At 40.3% G+C, this 18,133-nt stretch overlaps 1 protein-coding gene across 19 annotated transcripts in view; it reads right to left on the bottom strand.

Annotated features, from left to right (window-relative positions):
• The window catches only part of EYA1 (EYA transcriptional coactivator and phosphatase 1), a 172,610-nt gene that overhangs the window by 91,447 nt on the left and 63,030 nt on the right, over nt 1-18,133 (bottom strand). For 9 of the 19 annotated variants that reach the window (XM_045007466.1, XM_045007474.1, XM_045007465.1 and 6 more), the window contains 4 exons: nt 14,842-14,919; nt 8,429-8,498; nt 7,696-7,841; nt 3,031-3,168 (listed from right to left, as the gene is read on the bottom strand). In XM_045007466.1, the coding sequence (XP_044863401.1) occupies nt 3,031-3,168; nt 7,696-7,841; nt 8,429-8,498; nt 14,842-14,919 (432 nt within the window). The remainder of the gene's footprint in view (nt 1-3,030; nt 3,169-7,695; nt 7,842-8,428; nt 8,499-14,841; nt 14,920-18,133) is intronic. The other 10 variants (XM_045007471.1, XM_045007479.1, XM_045007470.1 and 7 more) reach the window with 3 other exon arrangements.

The raw sequence follows: 18,133 nt of genomic DNA, 5'->3' as shown, positions 1-18,133 counted from the left end.
TCCCCTCATTTTATCTCACTAACAAGTCACTGTTTCTTATTCCTGCATTCTTTATTACTTCATCACACAAATGGGGGGACACTGCAACGGTAGCCCAGGAAGGCTGGGGGAGGAGGGAATCAACAGGTGGGGTTGTTGCAGGGGCACCCCCTGTGAATGGCATGCAGCTCATTTCGGCGGGATCTGACATGGAGGGGCTGTGCTCTCTGGTTCTCTGATACACTGCTTCTCTAGTACACTTGCCCCATATTCTAGGCAGGACTGATTCTATTTTTAGATACCATAAAGGAGGGATTGACTCAGGAAGTCATTCCCATTTTTGTCTTTTGCGCCCCTGGCTGATCTCAGCCAGGGGCACCCATGATAGCAGCAGACGGTGCAATATGACTGGTAACCATCTCTGCTTGTCTTTTGCGCCCCCAGCCGATCTCAGCCAGGGGCACCTTTGACAGCAGCAGAGGATACAGCACAAAAGAACTGGTAACCGTCATCTCATAGCCAATTTACAAGGGTATGGTAGATGGTACAGAACAGCTGATAACCATCTCTGATATCATGCAAAAGCAAATGAATGCTGCTGTGAAGCGCTGCTGAATCGCCTCTGTCAGCGGCATCTATTACACATACGGTGACAGTGACAAGAGGCAAAACAGGCTCCATGGTTGCCATGCTATGGCATCTGCCAGGGCAATCCAGGGGAAAAGGGCGCGAAATGATTGTCTGCCGTTGCTTTCCCGGAGGAAGGAATGAGTGACGACATTTACCCAGAACCACCCGCGACAATGATTTTTGCCCCATCAGGCACTGGGATCTCAACCCAGAATTCCAAGGGGCAGGGGAGACTGCGGGAACTACGGAATAGCTACCCATAGTGCAACGCTCCAGAAATCGATGCTAGCCTCGGACCGTGGACGCACACCACTGAATTAATGTGTTTAGTGTGGCCGCGTGCACTCGATTTTATACAATCTGTTTTACTAAACCGGTTGATGTAAAATCGGAATAATCCCGTAGTGTAGACGTACCCTTAGATAATATCTTTAGGATCTGGCCTTTCTTCTTCATCCATACAACTCATCACTTCAAACATGTCATCACTTTCTTTTCATCCCTCCACTGGCTCCCTGTTCACTGCATGACTTTCAAGGTCTTTCAGAGCCTATGCTCACTCTAGCTATCATCTTCCATATACTACTGCAATGTTGACTCTTGCCTGCGCTCTGCCAGTGATGCCAGTTTCCATCACCCATTTGTAAATTTTCCAACAAGTACTTTCTCACTTTCTCCCATGGAGCTTCCCATAAACAGCTGCAAAATCACCCTCATTGCCCTCCCTCAAATCCCTCCTTAAAGTTATCCTCTGCCACGATGCCTACAAAAAAACTCAATAATGGTTAGGTAGCTGGTGTGCTGCAACCATGGTTTATCATGCTAACTAGCATCATCTCATTGTTTTCCCCCAGTCTGTTTTATCTCATCTTAGACTCTAAAAACAGATTTTTTACTGTATCTATATGTCTAGCTTCTATGGGTGTTACATGCCTAAATACCTATAAAAATTTGACCCTAAGCTTGTCTTTTTGTTAGGTATTGATACACTGCCTAGAATAACAAGGTCCTGATGCATGACTGTGGCACCAAGGCACTACTGAAATACAAACTGTTAACAACAACAACATGCTCTTTAGCACAAGTATTTCCTAGTGAGAATGGATTATAAGATTTCTTGATAGAATCTGCCTCCTGGGAGTTGCTTGTAAAATCACTGGTAAGTTTTTTGAGCTCTTACTCAAGCAAGTTAGTTTCCTTCAGTTCCGATGATGTAATTATCAGAGACAGTGAAACCAATAACCTGGTTATAATTATTCCCATTCAGAATAGAAAACTTTTAATTACCAAATAGACAAAAGTAAACATACTTATTTGGTATGGTCTTGTCTCCTGCCTGCTCGGATGCAGCGTACCTAGATCTATATTTAAGAAGCTGTGTGTCAGATGATTATCTTTTCAATACTGCAGCTGCTTTGCTGTATCTGAGCTAAGGGTTGGATCAATACTCCCTAAAAGCCGTCAAACATAAATGAAGCCTTGTCCAGTTAATCCAGTAATGCATATCTGCTTCAGAACATCTGATAGAGAGTTAATTACACCTAGAAACTGTAACAGGTATCATAAAAACTGGTGCCAACATTTTCAGAAACAGCCTTCAATTTTGGGTGCCCGAGACACCCTGGCCCTTTCTTTTCAGAGGTTCTTATCCCCGACAACTCCTACAAACTGCAGCTAGAGAAGTGTGTACTCTGCATCTCTGAAAATCAGGTCAAAGATGTCCCAAGTTGGGCACTCAAAATGAGAGGCCACTTATAAAAATTTTGGCCTAGATGGATGGTCAGATTCCAGAACTAGTCACACTCAGTCAGTGAATAACAGAGGTAGGAATATGAATGCTACATTTATAACACAGAAAAAAATGTATTTTAATGCCATATTTAAAAGAAACAAATAAGTGCATCTAGAAAAAAAAATAATTGACAATATTAGCTAGCACTTACAAAACTTTACACCTTCAAAATACTATAAAAATGTTAATTAACTCTGACAAAAGCTCTGAAAGGGACAAAAAATATTTACCTGGTTTACGGATAGAGAAAACAGACTCAGGTGTTAAGTTAAATCTTGTCACTTCCTATATTCATAATCATGACATTTTTTCCAGTACTATGCTCTGAAGCACATTAGTGCACTATTTATGAAGACAAAATTATTTGTTGAAATAAGAATAGAATATTTACATTAAATTGCTAGTTTAATCATTAAGGGTGGAATTTTCAAAAACACTGAGGGTTGGCCTAACTCTACTCCCATTAAAGTCAGTGGGACTTTTATCACTGACAGCAATGAGAGCAGAGTTAGGCCAATGCTGGGCACTTTTGAAAATCCTATCCTAAATTGATATTTGTTTTATTCTAAAAGGAAAAATGAATAGAACAATGAAATATACTATAAATGGTAATACATATGTATACAGACCTTGCATTTGGTAGCTATATGGTGCCTGTCCTGGCTGAGGTGTGCTAAAGCTTGTCCCATAGCTTAGAAATCCCGTCTGTCCAGGTGACTGTGATTGTGACAATCCACCTTCTGTCTTGATGCCTGCCCACAATGCACCTAAATCAGTTAGTGATAGCAAATCTATTTGTTCATATTCAAACACCGACAGACAATGAAATCACATAACTAGCAGTACTTTAAACATACACCTAGTTAGTAATCACTGCATGCATTTTTGTAATGACGCTAGTGGTATGTGCAGTAGAGGCAAGGGAGAAGCTGCATGTAAATTTAAGTTCACCAGGGACAGTTTCAGCTGTCGTTTTTAAAAATCAAGACTTGCAAGAGAAATGAATATATGGCAAGTTGCCCTTTCCAGAAAGTTGCATAATTTTTTATTCATTTCCTGCCAACTCAGTCAGAAACTAACATTTCCATAAGTTCATGAATTTCATAGATGGCAGAATACCAATTTCATATAGTTTCAATGAAGTGTAACATAACCCACTCTTTTTCATTACATAACAATTGAGATTTGCATTGTGCAATGTTTATGGATAAAGGATCAACAGTCCTACATTTAGGTTACATAGCTCCAAAGAGGCTTTTACCATATTATAAAAAGAAAATCCTCTTTAAAAAGTGATTAAATTAGGCCCATTAGCACATAATATGCCTTTTCAAAGTTGGTATGTATTGTAAATTATATACTGTTTCTAACCACTAGACCAAAATAGATATACAGGATGCTAAATATGCCTTAGAGAGGAGCTCTCAAACAGGGAGGATACAGCAAAGCTTCATTAATCTGCACTAATGACAGGGAAATCCATTAAAAATTATACTCTAACAAAATTCAGCCTGGTCCAATGCCTACTGAAATGGAAAGACTTGCACTGACTTCAGTGGGCTTTGGATCAGGACCTAAATGAATAAGCAACACATATCAGGAACAGACATCACAACAAGTACATTATTTGGACACTGGAGTTTAATTTTAGCTATTAGTGATATTTCATAATGCATATTTTACACAAATAATAGTCTTAGCAATATAGTAGTAATACGAGTAATGTAAGACTAGTCTCAGATCTTATTGCAGCAGTCTGTGCTCAGAGGTCATCATTATTTGGGGTGAATCAAAGTGTGGATGAGTAGTAGTCTTTTGTAAATGACAAACTATAAATCAATTTACCTTTTGGTTCCAGTCTTAAAAACTTACGTCCTATGATGTATGAAGGAGGGAGGTGCAAAAAGTCATTACATTGTACAATATGCAATTATATGCCCCAAACAGTCCGATATGCATGACTGCATATTTTTCATGCACTCTTGAGACACCCATTTTGAAATTATGGCCCTTCACTTTTTTCTAATTCCTTCTGAATAACTGCCAAGGTAATTTGTGTTTAAATAAGGGATGTTTCCCCTTGCTGTTCCTTTTCCGCTTCTATTTCACCCTGCAATTAAATCATAATGATGAATCTGACATATGGTCTCATTGTGAAACTTCCACTTTATAGTGTTGGTATCAATAATTCCCAGGAACGTTATCCTCATCTTTCATAATTTGAAAGACCCCTGAAATGTTCATGTGATTTTTTTTTAAATTGGTTTAAACTGAAATCAAGTTTAGAAATTTTAGCCCCTGCTTCAACTCCCAGCCTCTGAGTGTGTGCAGAGCGCATTTCTCCTAGTTCATGCCTCCTTCCGACATGGGGCAGACAAGGGACGCAGCGGGTAGGAAGCGGGAGGTGGATGCCAACTGGAAGATAATGTGCCACTGACAGCTTCCAGTTCTGGCCCTCCTGCAAACTTCTCAGGAGCAGGGAGAGGAGCTTTTCACCTCCTGACACCCCACAACTCCTTGTCTTCTTTTCTCCAGTGGCTTCACTTACCAGCTCTTCGTGCTCCCTTACCCTCTCCTTTTCTCTTCAGTAATCCAGGCAAGCAAAGAAAGGGGGAGGGATCACCAAGGGGGGAGGGATCATATCAGGATCTAGGGGGAGAAGAAGCTGGTAAATGAAGCCTTTACAATATGCCACTAAGAAAACACACAGGCAGACAGCAGTGGAGTGCCTCAGGAAATGAAAAGCTACACTTCTCCAGCCTTCTCAGTAGCTTTGCAGATGTACCAGAGCCAGCAGCTCCCTAGGAGCTACTTGTCAGTGGTATTTCCTTCCACCCCACTTCCTGCTTCCATGATTTCAGCATGGTGGAGATGTAGGAGGTGAGAAACAGAGAGACTGGGCCTCTTCCTGGCAGACACTTAAGTACTGCTCTGAGTGGTGCTCCCTATGCCTTCAGAGCAGCACCTTCCCAATAACTGCCTCAATCAAGGAAGCTGAGAAAGGGCTGAGATATTAATTTTCAAGCTCAATTTAAAGTGACAAAAAAATTAATAAATCCCAACTAGATTTTAGAAAACACAGTCTTTCAAATTTTGAAAAGTGCCTTTTCAGTAAGTCCCATGCCAGGTCTACATTATAAACTTACAGAAGTGTAAATACATTTCTGAGGGGTGTGAAAAATCCCCAAAGGCTTCTCCAGGGGCGGCTCCAGGCCCCAGCACGCCAAGCGCGTGCTTGGGGCGGCATGCCGTGGGGGGCGCTCTGCCGGTCGCCGGGAGGGCGGCAGGCGGCTCCGGTGGACCTCCCGCAGGCGTGCCTGTGGAGGGTCCGCTGGTCCTGCGGCTTCGGTGGAGCATCCGCAGGCAAGCCTGCGGGAGGTCCACAGGAGCCGCGGGACCGGCGACCGGCAGAGCGCCCCCCGCTGCGTGCTGCCGTGCTTGGGGCGGCGAAATGGCTAGAGCCGCCCCTGGGCTTCTCCCATCGACATAGTTACTGCCTCTCATGGAGGTGATTAACAAACCCAATGAGAGATGCTCTCCTGTCAGCACAGTAGCATCTTCACAAAGTACTGCTGCGCCACTGCAGAGTTTTAAGTGTAGACCTCCTCCAGACTTTAAGGAGAAAAAAAAAGAGAGAGAGAAAGTGACCTAAAAAGCAGATTTTCTCCTTTCAGATGAGCAGGACATACCCTAACTATGCTATTTTGTTCATTCTACAAGTGTTGGAACCCATAAGCATGGAAAGAGAGAAAGACAAAGTACACAATTCAGAAAATGGGATTCACCTGCAAACCTGGGAGGAGAATTTTGACTCTACTATGGTGTCGATCTTGCTTGCTTTGTGCAGATGAGCAGTCCCATTGTCTTCAGTGTGACTGCTCACATGAGCACAGACTGCACGAGTGGGGCCTAAAGATGTACTTAAATGTATCTGTTCACAATGTCAACTCCCACACTCCCACAGTATGCTTGCTTTTTAATACTACTGTTAAACAAGATACATAGATAAAAGAACCTTGGCCAAGCCCTGAGGTGGACATGTAGGAAAACAAAAAATGAAGTAAGACATATCACTTAGCCAGTTTTTCAGTTGTAAAAAGAAGTTCTGTAATGCAAAATGTGCAAGACAAAAATAACTAAAGTCCTCGGCACAGTGGATGGATGGGGTGCGGGAGGGGGAGTGTGCGGGGGGGAGGACGACAACTAGAGACTAGATAAGCATGCTAGCCAAACCAGCAAGCAGAGTCCAAATAGAGCAACTCACATACAGAGCACTGGTGACATGGAGGCAGCTAAACTGAGAGGGTGAAATCCAGGCCCCATTGAAGTCAATGTAAGTTTACCACTGACTTTAATGGGTCTAGGATTTCACACAGAAAGACCAAGGGAACAAGATAAGCCACCATCTGGGCTGCCCAACCCACCACAGATAGCCAAGGACCAATAGAAGTCTCAAACAAGAGAAACACACATTTACAATATATGTAAGAAAAATATATTATCACTGAAAATATTCAAATGAAATGTTTCAGATGTTTAAAATATGCAGAAAAGAGTTGAAATATATGAACGATGTTTATAGCTATTTATTTTATAATATATATCAACATATGCAATACATATAGGGACAATATGAAAAATGCAATTGGATTACATGTCAGCATTTTAGAGCCTTAATGGCATTTATTTCAATTTCCACCACGGCAGATTTCCAAAACTCCTCAAATTAGACTTCTTGAGTCAGATCCTTAGCAGATATAAATCAGAAGAGCTTGATCGGTTTACACCAGTTGAGGATCAACCCTGTATTTGTCAATTTACCCTTTAATGCACTTGGACTGCATAATTCTTACTGAAGTCAACAGGAGTAAGAGAGGGCAGTACTAGCTCCTTAAATTTTACATTTCCCCTTTGACCATTTCTAACATAAAACATTTGATGAATGTTTACATAAACCATTTGATGAATGCATCTCTTTAACCTATCTGTTTCCATGGTTTCTAGTAAAGGTAGCATTAAAAACAAAAGGTAAAAGCAACTGGTCCATGAGAGTTGTTATGAATTTGTCTAAGACACATTTGTCATGTACATTCTTAATTAGACTCCAGGTAATACATATTCTAAGCTTTCCCCACTTCACCGAAAGGGAACTGAATGTAGGTTTTTTACTACAAACATTCATGAACAGTTGTCATATTAAACACAGAGAAAACACTTTCTAAGGGTCATATAGCCTTCTGGGTAAACATGTTTACCCTAGAATTAAAAAAATATTGATACTGACTCTTACTCACCATATGAAGGGATTCCATAGGGCTGGCCTGGCTGTGGGTATGTAGCGTAAGCTGTAGCTTGCTGCATTCCTGTCGTAAACTGCGTCTGCCCATATGCAGCCATAGTTTGTGAGGAAGGGGTAGGAAGAATATGTGGGTATGGTCTGCTATTGATTATAAATGACAGAAAATAGAATTTGTATTAGACCAAGACATATGAGTACTTGTGTTAACTGACAGCCTTATTATATTAGCTTGATTAGCACATGGTCATAGACTGCATGAGAGAATAGAAGTTCTTAAAAAAATCTTTAAGGGTATATTTTCACTACCAGCTGGATCGGCGGGCAGCGATCGATCCAGCAGGGATTGATTTATCGTGTCTAGTCTAGATGCGATAAATCGATCCCTGAGTGCTCTCCCCTCAACTCCTGTCCAGCTCAGCGAGAGGCACAGGCAGAGTCGACGGGGGAGTGGCGGCAGTCAACTCACCGTAGTGAAGACACCAAGGTAAGTAGATCTAAGTACGTCGACTTCAGCTACGTAACTTAGATCGATCCCCTCCTCCCCCCGTCCCCCCAGTGTAGACCAGGCCTAAAATACAAACAGCTAAAATAAAATAAAAACACACACTTTCTCAAGAACAAGCTTTGGGTTAAATTTTGATTTAACAGAAGAACCCAATTATGATTCTAAATGAGGCTAAAACCTACATATTTATTTCAATTATTATTATTTAAAGAAGATAACTTACTTGGAAGGATAAATCTGTGGTGGGGAGAACTGATGAGTTTGTCTTGGGCTGAAGCCACTGCTTCCAATTGCTGCCCCAAGGAGAAAGGAAAGCACATCAAAATGTACACACGCACATCTAAGCTAAGTATTACTTTTTTGCTAACAGAATTTCAAAATTTTAACAAGGTTTTAAATAAGTCCAAATATCATTAATATTCTGACCTACAAAGTAATGTTTTAATAGGGACAGGTACCAGTATAGGAATGCTCAATATTAAAATTAAATGCTTGATTAAATTGCCCCTCTTTGTACAACTCCAGAGCAATAATTTATTTTTGCTTGCAGGCAGACATTTTCAAGGGAAACAAATTATTCTCAAATGATTGCCACTGGAAACCATGTCCTTCCATATTTTCAAAGGTTTACGATAAGCCAGCACAATGTTTTATTAATGTTTAGAATATTACACTCATAGAAATGTAGGGCTGGAAGGCTCTCAAGAGGTCGTTTAGTCCAGCCCCCTGCACTGAAGCAGGACCAAGTAAACCTAAATCAGTAGTTCTCAACCAGGGGTATGTATACCCCTGGGAGTACACAGAGGTCTTCCAGGAGGTACATCAACTCATCTAGATATTTGCCTCTAGATACTTGCCTAGTTTCACAACAGGCTACATAAAAAGCACTAGTGAAATCAGTGCAAACTAAAATTTTTCCATACAGACAATAACTTGTTTATACTGCTCTATATACTATACACTGAAATGTAAGTACAATATTTATCATTTATTTATTTCATAATTATATAGTAAAAATGAGAATAAGCAATGTTTCAGTAATAGTATTCTGTGACACGTCTATATTTTTATGCCTGCTTTTGTAAGCAAGTTGTTTTTAAGTGAGGTAAAACTTGGGGTACACAAAACAAACCAAATTCCTGAAAGAGGTACAGCAGTCCGGAAAGGTTGAGAGCCACTGACCTAGACCATCCGGGACAGGTGTTTGCTTAATCTGTTCTTAAAATCTTCCAGTGATGGGGATTCCACAACCTTGAAAGCCCAATCCAGACCTTACTACCTTTATAGTAGAAAGTTCCTCCTAATATCCAACCTAAATGTTTCTTGCTGCAGTTTAAGCCAATTATTTCCCTCAGTCTATTTGTCTCAAGACTAAGTGAGCCCAGTTTGTGTAACTCTTCCACATAGGTTAGATTTTCTAAATCTTTCATCAATTTTGTTGCTCTCCTCTGGACTCTCTCCAATTTGTTCACATCTTTCTTAAAGTGTGGTGCCCAGAAGGCCTCACCAGTGTCAAGCAGAATGAGACAATTACCTCCTATGTCTTACATATGACACTCCTGTTAATACATCCCAGAATGAATCAGCCTTTTTCACAACCGCATCACATTGTTGACTCATATTCAATTTGTGATCTACTATGCCCCCTCCCCCCCCACCCCAGATCCTTTTCGGCATTACTACCACTTAGCCAGTTATTCACTAGTTTGTAGTTGTACATTTCATTTTTCCTTTCTCACTGTCACACTCTGTACTTGTCCTTATTGAATGTCATTTTGTTGATTTTAGACCAACTCTCTAATTTGTCAAAGTCATTTGGAATTCTAATCCTGTCTTTCAAAGTGCTTGCAACCCCTCCCAGTTTGGTGTATTCGGCAAATTTTATAAGCATACTCTCCACTTCATTATCCAAGTCATTAGTGAAAATATTGAATAGTACCAGACCCAGGATAGACCCCTATGGCACCCCACTAGATATCTCCTCCCAATTCAACAGCAAACCATTGATAACCACTCTTTGAATATGGTCTTTCAACCACTTCTGTACCTATCTTACAGTAATTTCATCTAGACTGCATATCCCTAATTTGCTTATGACAATGTCATATGACACTGTATCAAAAGTCTTACTACAATCAAAATATATCACTTCTACAGCTTCCCTATAATAGCCCCTATCTCAGTAAACCTGGCAAAGAAGGAAATTAGTTGGTTTGGCATGATTTGTTCTTGACAAATACAGGTCAGCTATTATAACTTTATTATTCTCTAGGTGCTTACAAATTGATTGTTTAGTAATTTGGCATTAAACACCTAAGCCTTCTTGATGTCATCCATTATTTACTCTGCTTCCCTACTAAGTAGAAGACCTACACTTTCTTTTGTCTTTCTCTTGTTCCTAATGTGTTTATATAACTACTTCTTACTGCCTTTTACGTCCCTTGCTAGGTGTAACTCATTTAGTAACTCATTTTGTGCTTTAGCCTCTGATTTTGTCCCTCCATACTTTTTGCTATTCTTTTGTACTCCATCTGAGCAATTTGTCCAAGTTTTTACTTTTTGTATTCAAGATCTGTATTTCATAACAAAATTCGAAGTATGTTTCCTATTGAAAACATACAGGTAACTTCATAGCACGTGTCTCTTTTTAAAATAATTCTGTTGTATAAAGGCTATACTACAGTTTCCACTTTTAGCTTCTTTCCTTGCACTATATACTTATTTCTAATCCATTTTCAGATTTTGATATCTTTCAGTATTTCATAAAGATGTTGTAATGAAACAGCATATTGTCATAATGAAACACGGTTAAGTGTGTAAGACCAAGAAATTAACCTAACAGGTGTTTTGTTCTGAAGCTCAGATTAAGAGCTCCAACTTCCTATTTGTAACCCCACAACCAAACCCTGTTAACACAGAAGTTTAAAATTCATATAAGATCTTTAACTAGGTTAAATTATTTGCGACCTTTCAGGGCACTAAAGAGAAAGAAGGTCAGCTATGCCTTCTGCTCATCATTATACTATAAAATGCAAGGCCATACACTTTGGGAGTGTATTAGCTGATCACAGGATGACTATGAGCTACAAATGTGATGTAGCCATGAAAAAGGCAAATGTGATCCTAAATTGCATCAGGCAAGGTATTTCTGTTAGAGGTAGGAACATATTAATGCCATTGAACAAGGCACTGGTAAGACCTGATCTGGAATACTTCATACAATGCTCAAGAAAGGAATTCAAACTGAGACGGATGTAGAGAAGGGGTACTAGGATGATTAGGAGACTGGAGATCCTGTCTTACAAGAGGATACTAAAAGATCTTGGCTTGTTTAGTCTAGCAAAACGAATGCTGAGAGGAGATGTAATACAACAGAGGAATAAATATAAGGGAGGGAGAAGAGTTATTTAACTAAAAGACAAGGATGGCTCAAGAACAAATGGGTATAAAATGGCTATGAGTAAACTTTGGCTGGAAATTAGAAGAAAGTTTCTAACCATTAGAGGAGTGAGGTTCTGGAATAGCCTCCCGACAGCAATAGAGAGGGCAAGCAATCTAACTAGCTTTAAAACAGGGCTTGATAAATTTATGAATGGGATTATATGACAAATTGTAAAGATAGCAGAGGACTGGACTGAAGGATCCAAGAGGTTCCTGTGTCCTCCCTGCAGGGTATCACCTGGAACTGGGGTATCCCTGAACCCGCCTGGCTCACCAGCCTGGGCTCTCTACTTTGTACTGCTGTGACAGGCCTTCAAGCCCCCTCAAGCACACATACAGGTAGGGACACACCCAGCTGCAGCTGCAAACAGATGCGGAGATCAGCTTTCAATGGAAAGGCTCAGCTAAGGCACCTCCCAGTTCCTAAGGCATGCACTCCCCTGTGGAGTGCAAACCCAAAATTATACTGTGTTGCACTACACAGGGAACTGTACAGTGTAAGCTCATGAAATTCGCCCCCTCCCTCAATGGAAGATATTCAACAGCTTTCTGCCCCCAGTTATGATTTCCACCCACTGGCTTTAGACAAAAACAAGTTTATTAACTACTAAAGATAGATGTTAAGTGATTATAATGGATAGCAAACAGATCAAAGCAGATTACCTAGCAAATAAAACAAAAATGCTATTTAAGCTTAATATACTAAAAAAATTGGAGATGAGTAGCAAATTCTCTCCTAATTTTTGGTTTAGGCAGTTTGCAAAGATTCTCAAGGGCAAGCTGCACTTGCTTGCAGCTTAAAACCCCAGGTATAGAAATTTCACAGGCTAGTCCTTGTTTCTTAAGTGTTCCAAGTGTCTCCTTTGGCGGGGAATCAGAGAAGAACCATGATGATGTCACTCCCCTGCCTTAAATAGCTTTTGCATATGGCGAGAATCCTTTGTCTCCCAGTTTGATTCCCACGTCCAGTCAGTGGAAAAACACTAATATTCTATGATGGAGTCCAGTACCAGATGACTTGGTCACATGCCCCTGTAGGGACACAGCAGCCATGACTCGGAGGCTGTTTGTAGTATCCTCAGGAAGGCTCCCCGGTGGGAGATAAGCATCTTCTAAGACCTATTGTTCTCCCCAATGGCCCTTCCCAGCCAACCACCTAGACTGATTGCATTCTGCTTAGTGGGCGTTCCCCAGGTGTAAACACATTTGTAATCGATGCACAGACAATATTCCTAACTTCAGATACCAAAAAGATACATGCATCCAAATAGGCTAATCATATTCAGTAAATCATAACCTTTTCAACGATAACTCACAAACCTTATCTTGCACAAAACACATTATGGTTATGCCATACTCATATCACAATAATGTGTCTATGAAGAATATGGGGCATAGTGTCACGGTTCCTTCCAGTTGTATGTCCCTATTATTTTTAGAGGTTCCAAGAAGAAAGCCACCTTCTCTCTGATTACTATTTGGGTCCCACTTCTTCTCTATGCCTAAGATCTCTTTTGAGTCCCTCATAGGGAAGAGGTCAATTTCAGGTTGTGAGATCACCGTAAAATCTCTTTCCTGGTATGAACCAACCAGAAAATTACATGCCTTTTGTCAGGCACTTGGAATCAAATAGAGCATGAGCAATGTACCACCTGATATAATTTCCAAAGACTGTCAAGCTGGGCAGAATCTGATTTTGTCCCTATGAAGCATGCAGATTTGTTCTCGGTACTACAGAATTATTTCTGAGTGACCATTACCAAGAAAGATAGCAAAGAATTTTTTTTCCTGTTTTCCCTTATCTTTATCTCGTTTGTGTCAAGCTCAAAGTAAATACACCCCAGCTGTATAATCTACATGACATACATACATATATATATTTTACAATAATCTCTGTAAATAATGTACAGTCTAAGAGTGTTCTCACACACCGTGCTTTCAAACAGCTGTGAAAAAATGGAGACATAAAATTAAGACAGTATCTTTCAGAGAAGGTAGTGTATTGGCACCCAAGTATTCCAAGGATTGTTAAAGTTAATTATGATAGGCTCAGTATTTCCCTCATCCAAGCTCTGTTTTGTACAGCAGAGGCTGTCATGGAACCACTTATATCTACTCAATCTGGTGCAGACCAAGCATCTAGCTTGTCTAGGATCTGCTGAAACTTACGCCTACATACCTTATACTACTAGAGGTTCGACACAAGGCTCTGTCACACCCCTCATCTTACCTCCAACATACCCCTCACATATACCTTACACTGAGAAGAGTAAATGTGTGGTCTAGTATAGGAGTTGCCTCTGGTGGGTTTATGCCACTAGGGAACTGTTTGCTGGCCAGCCACAGCCAGAATCTATCCTCTTTGAGAGGCTCATAGGGGAAGGAGTGTAATGTACAACTGATCCCTATTCCTCTTAAGTTCAAAATCTTGAGTTTAGATCTCTGAATGTGCTTGAAGGTACTACAAGCAATTATTGGCCAATCTTTAGCATATCAGCACACACATATGTGGCTTATATCAATCAATCAAGACACATCATCTGGTCAATTTTTGAAGTGAATCTTTAAAGCCGACATGAGTCTGCAAATACCACTGTAATTACCATAGTTCTATTGCATCTCTGCAATCATGACCGTAACTTATGAGTTCAGAATTAGGTCCAAATTCTGCACAATAAAAACAGTAAAATAGAAATAACAGTGTTAATTCACATATTTTGGATTAATATGCACCGTTTCTCCACCTTTTAGAGACCTATTGGCACAAATGGAAAATGTAAATATTTGCACTTTTGGGGGAGCAGCCAGAATTCAGAAGGCATCATAAAGGTAAGCAAGCAAGGAGGAGGATTTTAGACTTTTATCCCATTCACAATGCAAACTAGTGCATGCAGATGTGGATCTGCTAGCCATCAGAAAACAAAAACAAAACAAAACAAAACAGTTTGAGCCATAATATTGCCCCAATCCTGAGTGGAGCTCCCAGTGATGTTATCCATAGATCTCAATGAGTTGATCTCACATTTCTTACTCATGGAAAATTCCCACTGACCTGAGTAAGGTGTGTAAGATCAGGCCCGATAGACTGTGCGAGCTACAGACTGTACACAACCTTTTATTTTTAACTTCTGCATACAGTATTTAGACTGTAAGAGGGGAAGAAAACAGTAAGTGAAAAATATCTTTCTTTCTTACCTGATCCTGAGAAATTGTCTAAAGACTCGTCTGCTGTAGTCGTAGCAATCTCACTGCTGCTCATTGGTTCTGTTTTAACTAGAAGTATAAATTATAAATAATCTAAATGCTCCTAATATTCATGCACACATACACACACATTATTCACAAAATACCACTAAAACACAATCTTCTAACAAATATTTGCTACCTGTCTTTTTGTGTAAATATAAACACACACATACACACACACACACCCTGATTTGTTTCTGTCCCCAAGGAATAAAAGCCACTGTAACAAACTAGAAGATATTGTCATGGACAGATCACCCAATGAGTCCCCATGCAACTTTGTGCACACCTAGGATTCTTAATCCTTTAGAACCAACGTATCTATAAGAACAATTTAGAGAGCCATGGGGTTTGTTGGTTGCAGAAGTAAGTTTTCAGTGATCTGAATGAGGCAAAAATTGAAGCATTCTCTTAATGGACTTCTTCTAAGGTTGGTTGAAAACTTTTTGTCCAAAATATTTATGATGGAAATTTGGGTTTTCAACCAAACAAAATTTTTCATGGAAAGTGTCTGCTTTCAGCTGAAATTTTTAGTATTTTGAAGACCTGAACACCTGACAAATTATCTTTTTTTTTCAGCCAAAATCCACATTATTTTCAGTGTTCATTTTTTCCCCTCAAAAAAAAAATCAGAATTTTCAACCGGAAATTTAGAAAAACTTTTTCTTCAATTTTCACTGAAATTTTCCTTGGAAAAAAATCCCTATTTTCCAACCAGCTCTAATTTCTTTCTCAAAGTAAAATTCTGCTCTGAAAAGTGATTGTCTGGCTATACCGAAAGAAGGATGGGAGACATTTTATATTGTTTTAATCAGGCCATACCTTTATTATTAGATGTCTGGAACTACACAGCAGATAAAAGTGTACAGTGCAGGTAACTCCATGTTCATTCAATAAATACCTGAGGGGCTTCTGCCAGCTCCCCCTCTTTTTCCATCCAGGTCCCCCAGCCAAGCCATTGCTGGGACCTTACCATCCACCCCTCTCCCTCAGAGGAGGGTTAAGGTGGGCTGTAAGAAAGGGAGGTTGGTTCCCTGCCATACCATTCATAGGAGCCCCTACCACCACCCCCCATTCCATTTATTTAACTAACACCTCCTTTTTAAATCCTTTACCAGGCCATTTATCGGGTCACTGTGTCCCTTCCCTACGGAGTACCTGCACTGGACATCCGCCACAAGAAGGTGCCAGCAAATTGCTTGGCTGCCTCCCCCACAACCCTGCTGGGTTCCCAGACATCTCCCAATGGCCTCTTCTCAGAATTCTGCTTTGAAAAGTGACTGCATAAGAATGATTTCTTACTTAGCAACTCTGTCCGTATTCAGCTATGCAGCTAGTTACTTTATTGACAGAAAAGTTTTTACAACTTTTTACTCTGGTTTACATGGCAGAGTCAACACAGATTTTTAAGAGCAAGAGAGCTAAACGCTCTTCTGGCTCATGCTTCATCAACAAAATTATTAGTTTTATTCTCAGTTATTCCAGTAAAACCTTACTTAGTGCCCAGGTCCTCAAGTAGAAGGCAGGGCACAGATCTGGCCCTAATTTAGCTTGGATGTAACTATGGGCAAAATTTAAAGGCAACGGCTTTGCACAAGAAATCATTAAGACAACATAAGCTACCCTACAATGCCATTTCATCATACCAGCCTTTCCGAGTACACCATGCTTTAAACAACTAAATGTATATCTACAGCCTTGAATCCAGCTTAGCAAATGATTTTGCCTGGGAATTAGAACCATCATTGACAGGAATCCACGTGGAGCTTGCAAAATGTGCAGGAGTCTCCCCAGGTATCTTTTTCTCTCTGTCCTTAGATCAAATCCCCTTGTGATGCCCTATCTCCCATTTTCCTAGCCATGAGGAAAGTGGTATATGGCTATGTGTGTGTGCATGTTAGTGTGTGCGTGTTAGCATGACTGTTTGAGGTAATATAATTTATTCAGGGGGAGTCATTAGATTGACAGAAGGGGCCTCTGTCTTCCCCTAGCTCTCCATGCATGCCTTTTTCCCTTTTACTTGACCTCGGCCAAATTATCTCTCTCTAACCCCTCAAGCTTCTCCTCCTCCCCGGCTACTCTCTTTTCACTCCCATATAGGGTTATTTGCCTGTAATCCCTACCTCATGGAGATCCAAATTAGGCCCAGGCAGCATTTATAAACTCTAGTGCACTCATTGAACTACTCCTACTTCTAATAACTAATTCCACCAAAAAAATCCCTGTTAATAGGGAAAGGGAGGGGAAACAGAGGCAGAAAGAGCACAATGACTGGCCTATGGTCACATAGCAGATCAATGGCAGAGCCAGGAATATAACCCACATCTCCTGGGACACACACCAGTCCAGTACCCTATACACTAGACCAGCTGCCTCTCTGCATAGTATGCATGTGTCCCTCTATACACTGTGAGTAAGTGTCACTCCACACCCTGCCCACCACTTTGTGACTCTTTCTAGCCCAATTTTCATAAGGCGTTATTCTCATGGGAATGATGCTGGGGGATTTGTTTTCTGATTAACAAATGGGATGTGGGGAAAATAAAAATAAAAGGAAAAATAAAAGAAAAAGCTGAACCTCGCTTGTGATAGATGGAAGCTAATTTACACTAGCATTGTTTCCTTCAAGCTTCTCCACTGTTCAGTATTGTGGAGCCCATTCTATGCCTCTTTTTGGCTTTTGTGGAATAGAATAACCTTCTTCCCAGAGATGCAGGGCCACTGCATTGCTGGCATCTGCAGAAATTCAGGTGCTTTCACGGTTCAGAGCTCTAACATATCATTTCTTCTAGAGAGTGCCTTTTTTGGAAGGATATTAATTTTCTAAATGGAAGAAAATGCCATAGCTGAAATAAAAACCTGGTTCATATCTGCTGCTTGCATTTCATCTGGATTTCATATTTTTGTTACAGAGCCATTAAAGGAAAAAAATGATCAAAGTCTAGCTTCACCCTCTATGACTTATCAGCAATATTTTACTCCAATAATTTTTAAAGTTGAAAACTTCTAAACTGTTTCTAAACCATATAATCCTTCCTAAAATAAAGAGGAAACAAATATATAAAATATACTGGGAGTTGCATGGTCGAAGCAAGAAATGTAACATTAACAGATGACTGACACAATTTAAATTTGACACTATTTACCCCAAATTGCTCTACAATACGTCCCATCTCAACTGTTATGTTTCTTGCATATACCAAAATTAGGGTAAGAAAGTGAGGATGCAACAGAGTTACTG

Source organism: Mauremys mutica, chromosome 2, assembly GCF_020497125.1.
Source record: "Mauremys mutica isolate MM-2020 ecotype Southern chromosome 2, ASM2049712v1, whole genome shotgun sequence".
Taxonomy (NCBI): Eukaryota; Metazoa; Chordata; order Testudines; family Geoemydidae; genus Mauremys; species Mauremys mutica.
This window is presented reverse-complemented; position numbering and strand designations above follow the sequence as displayed.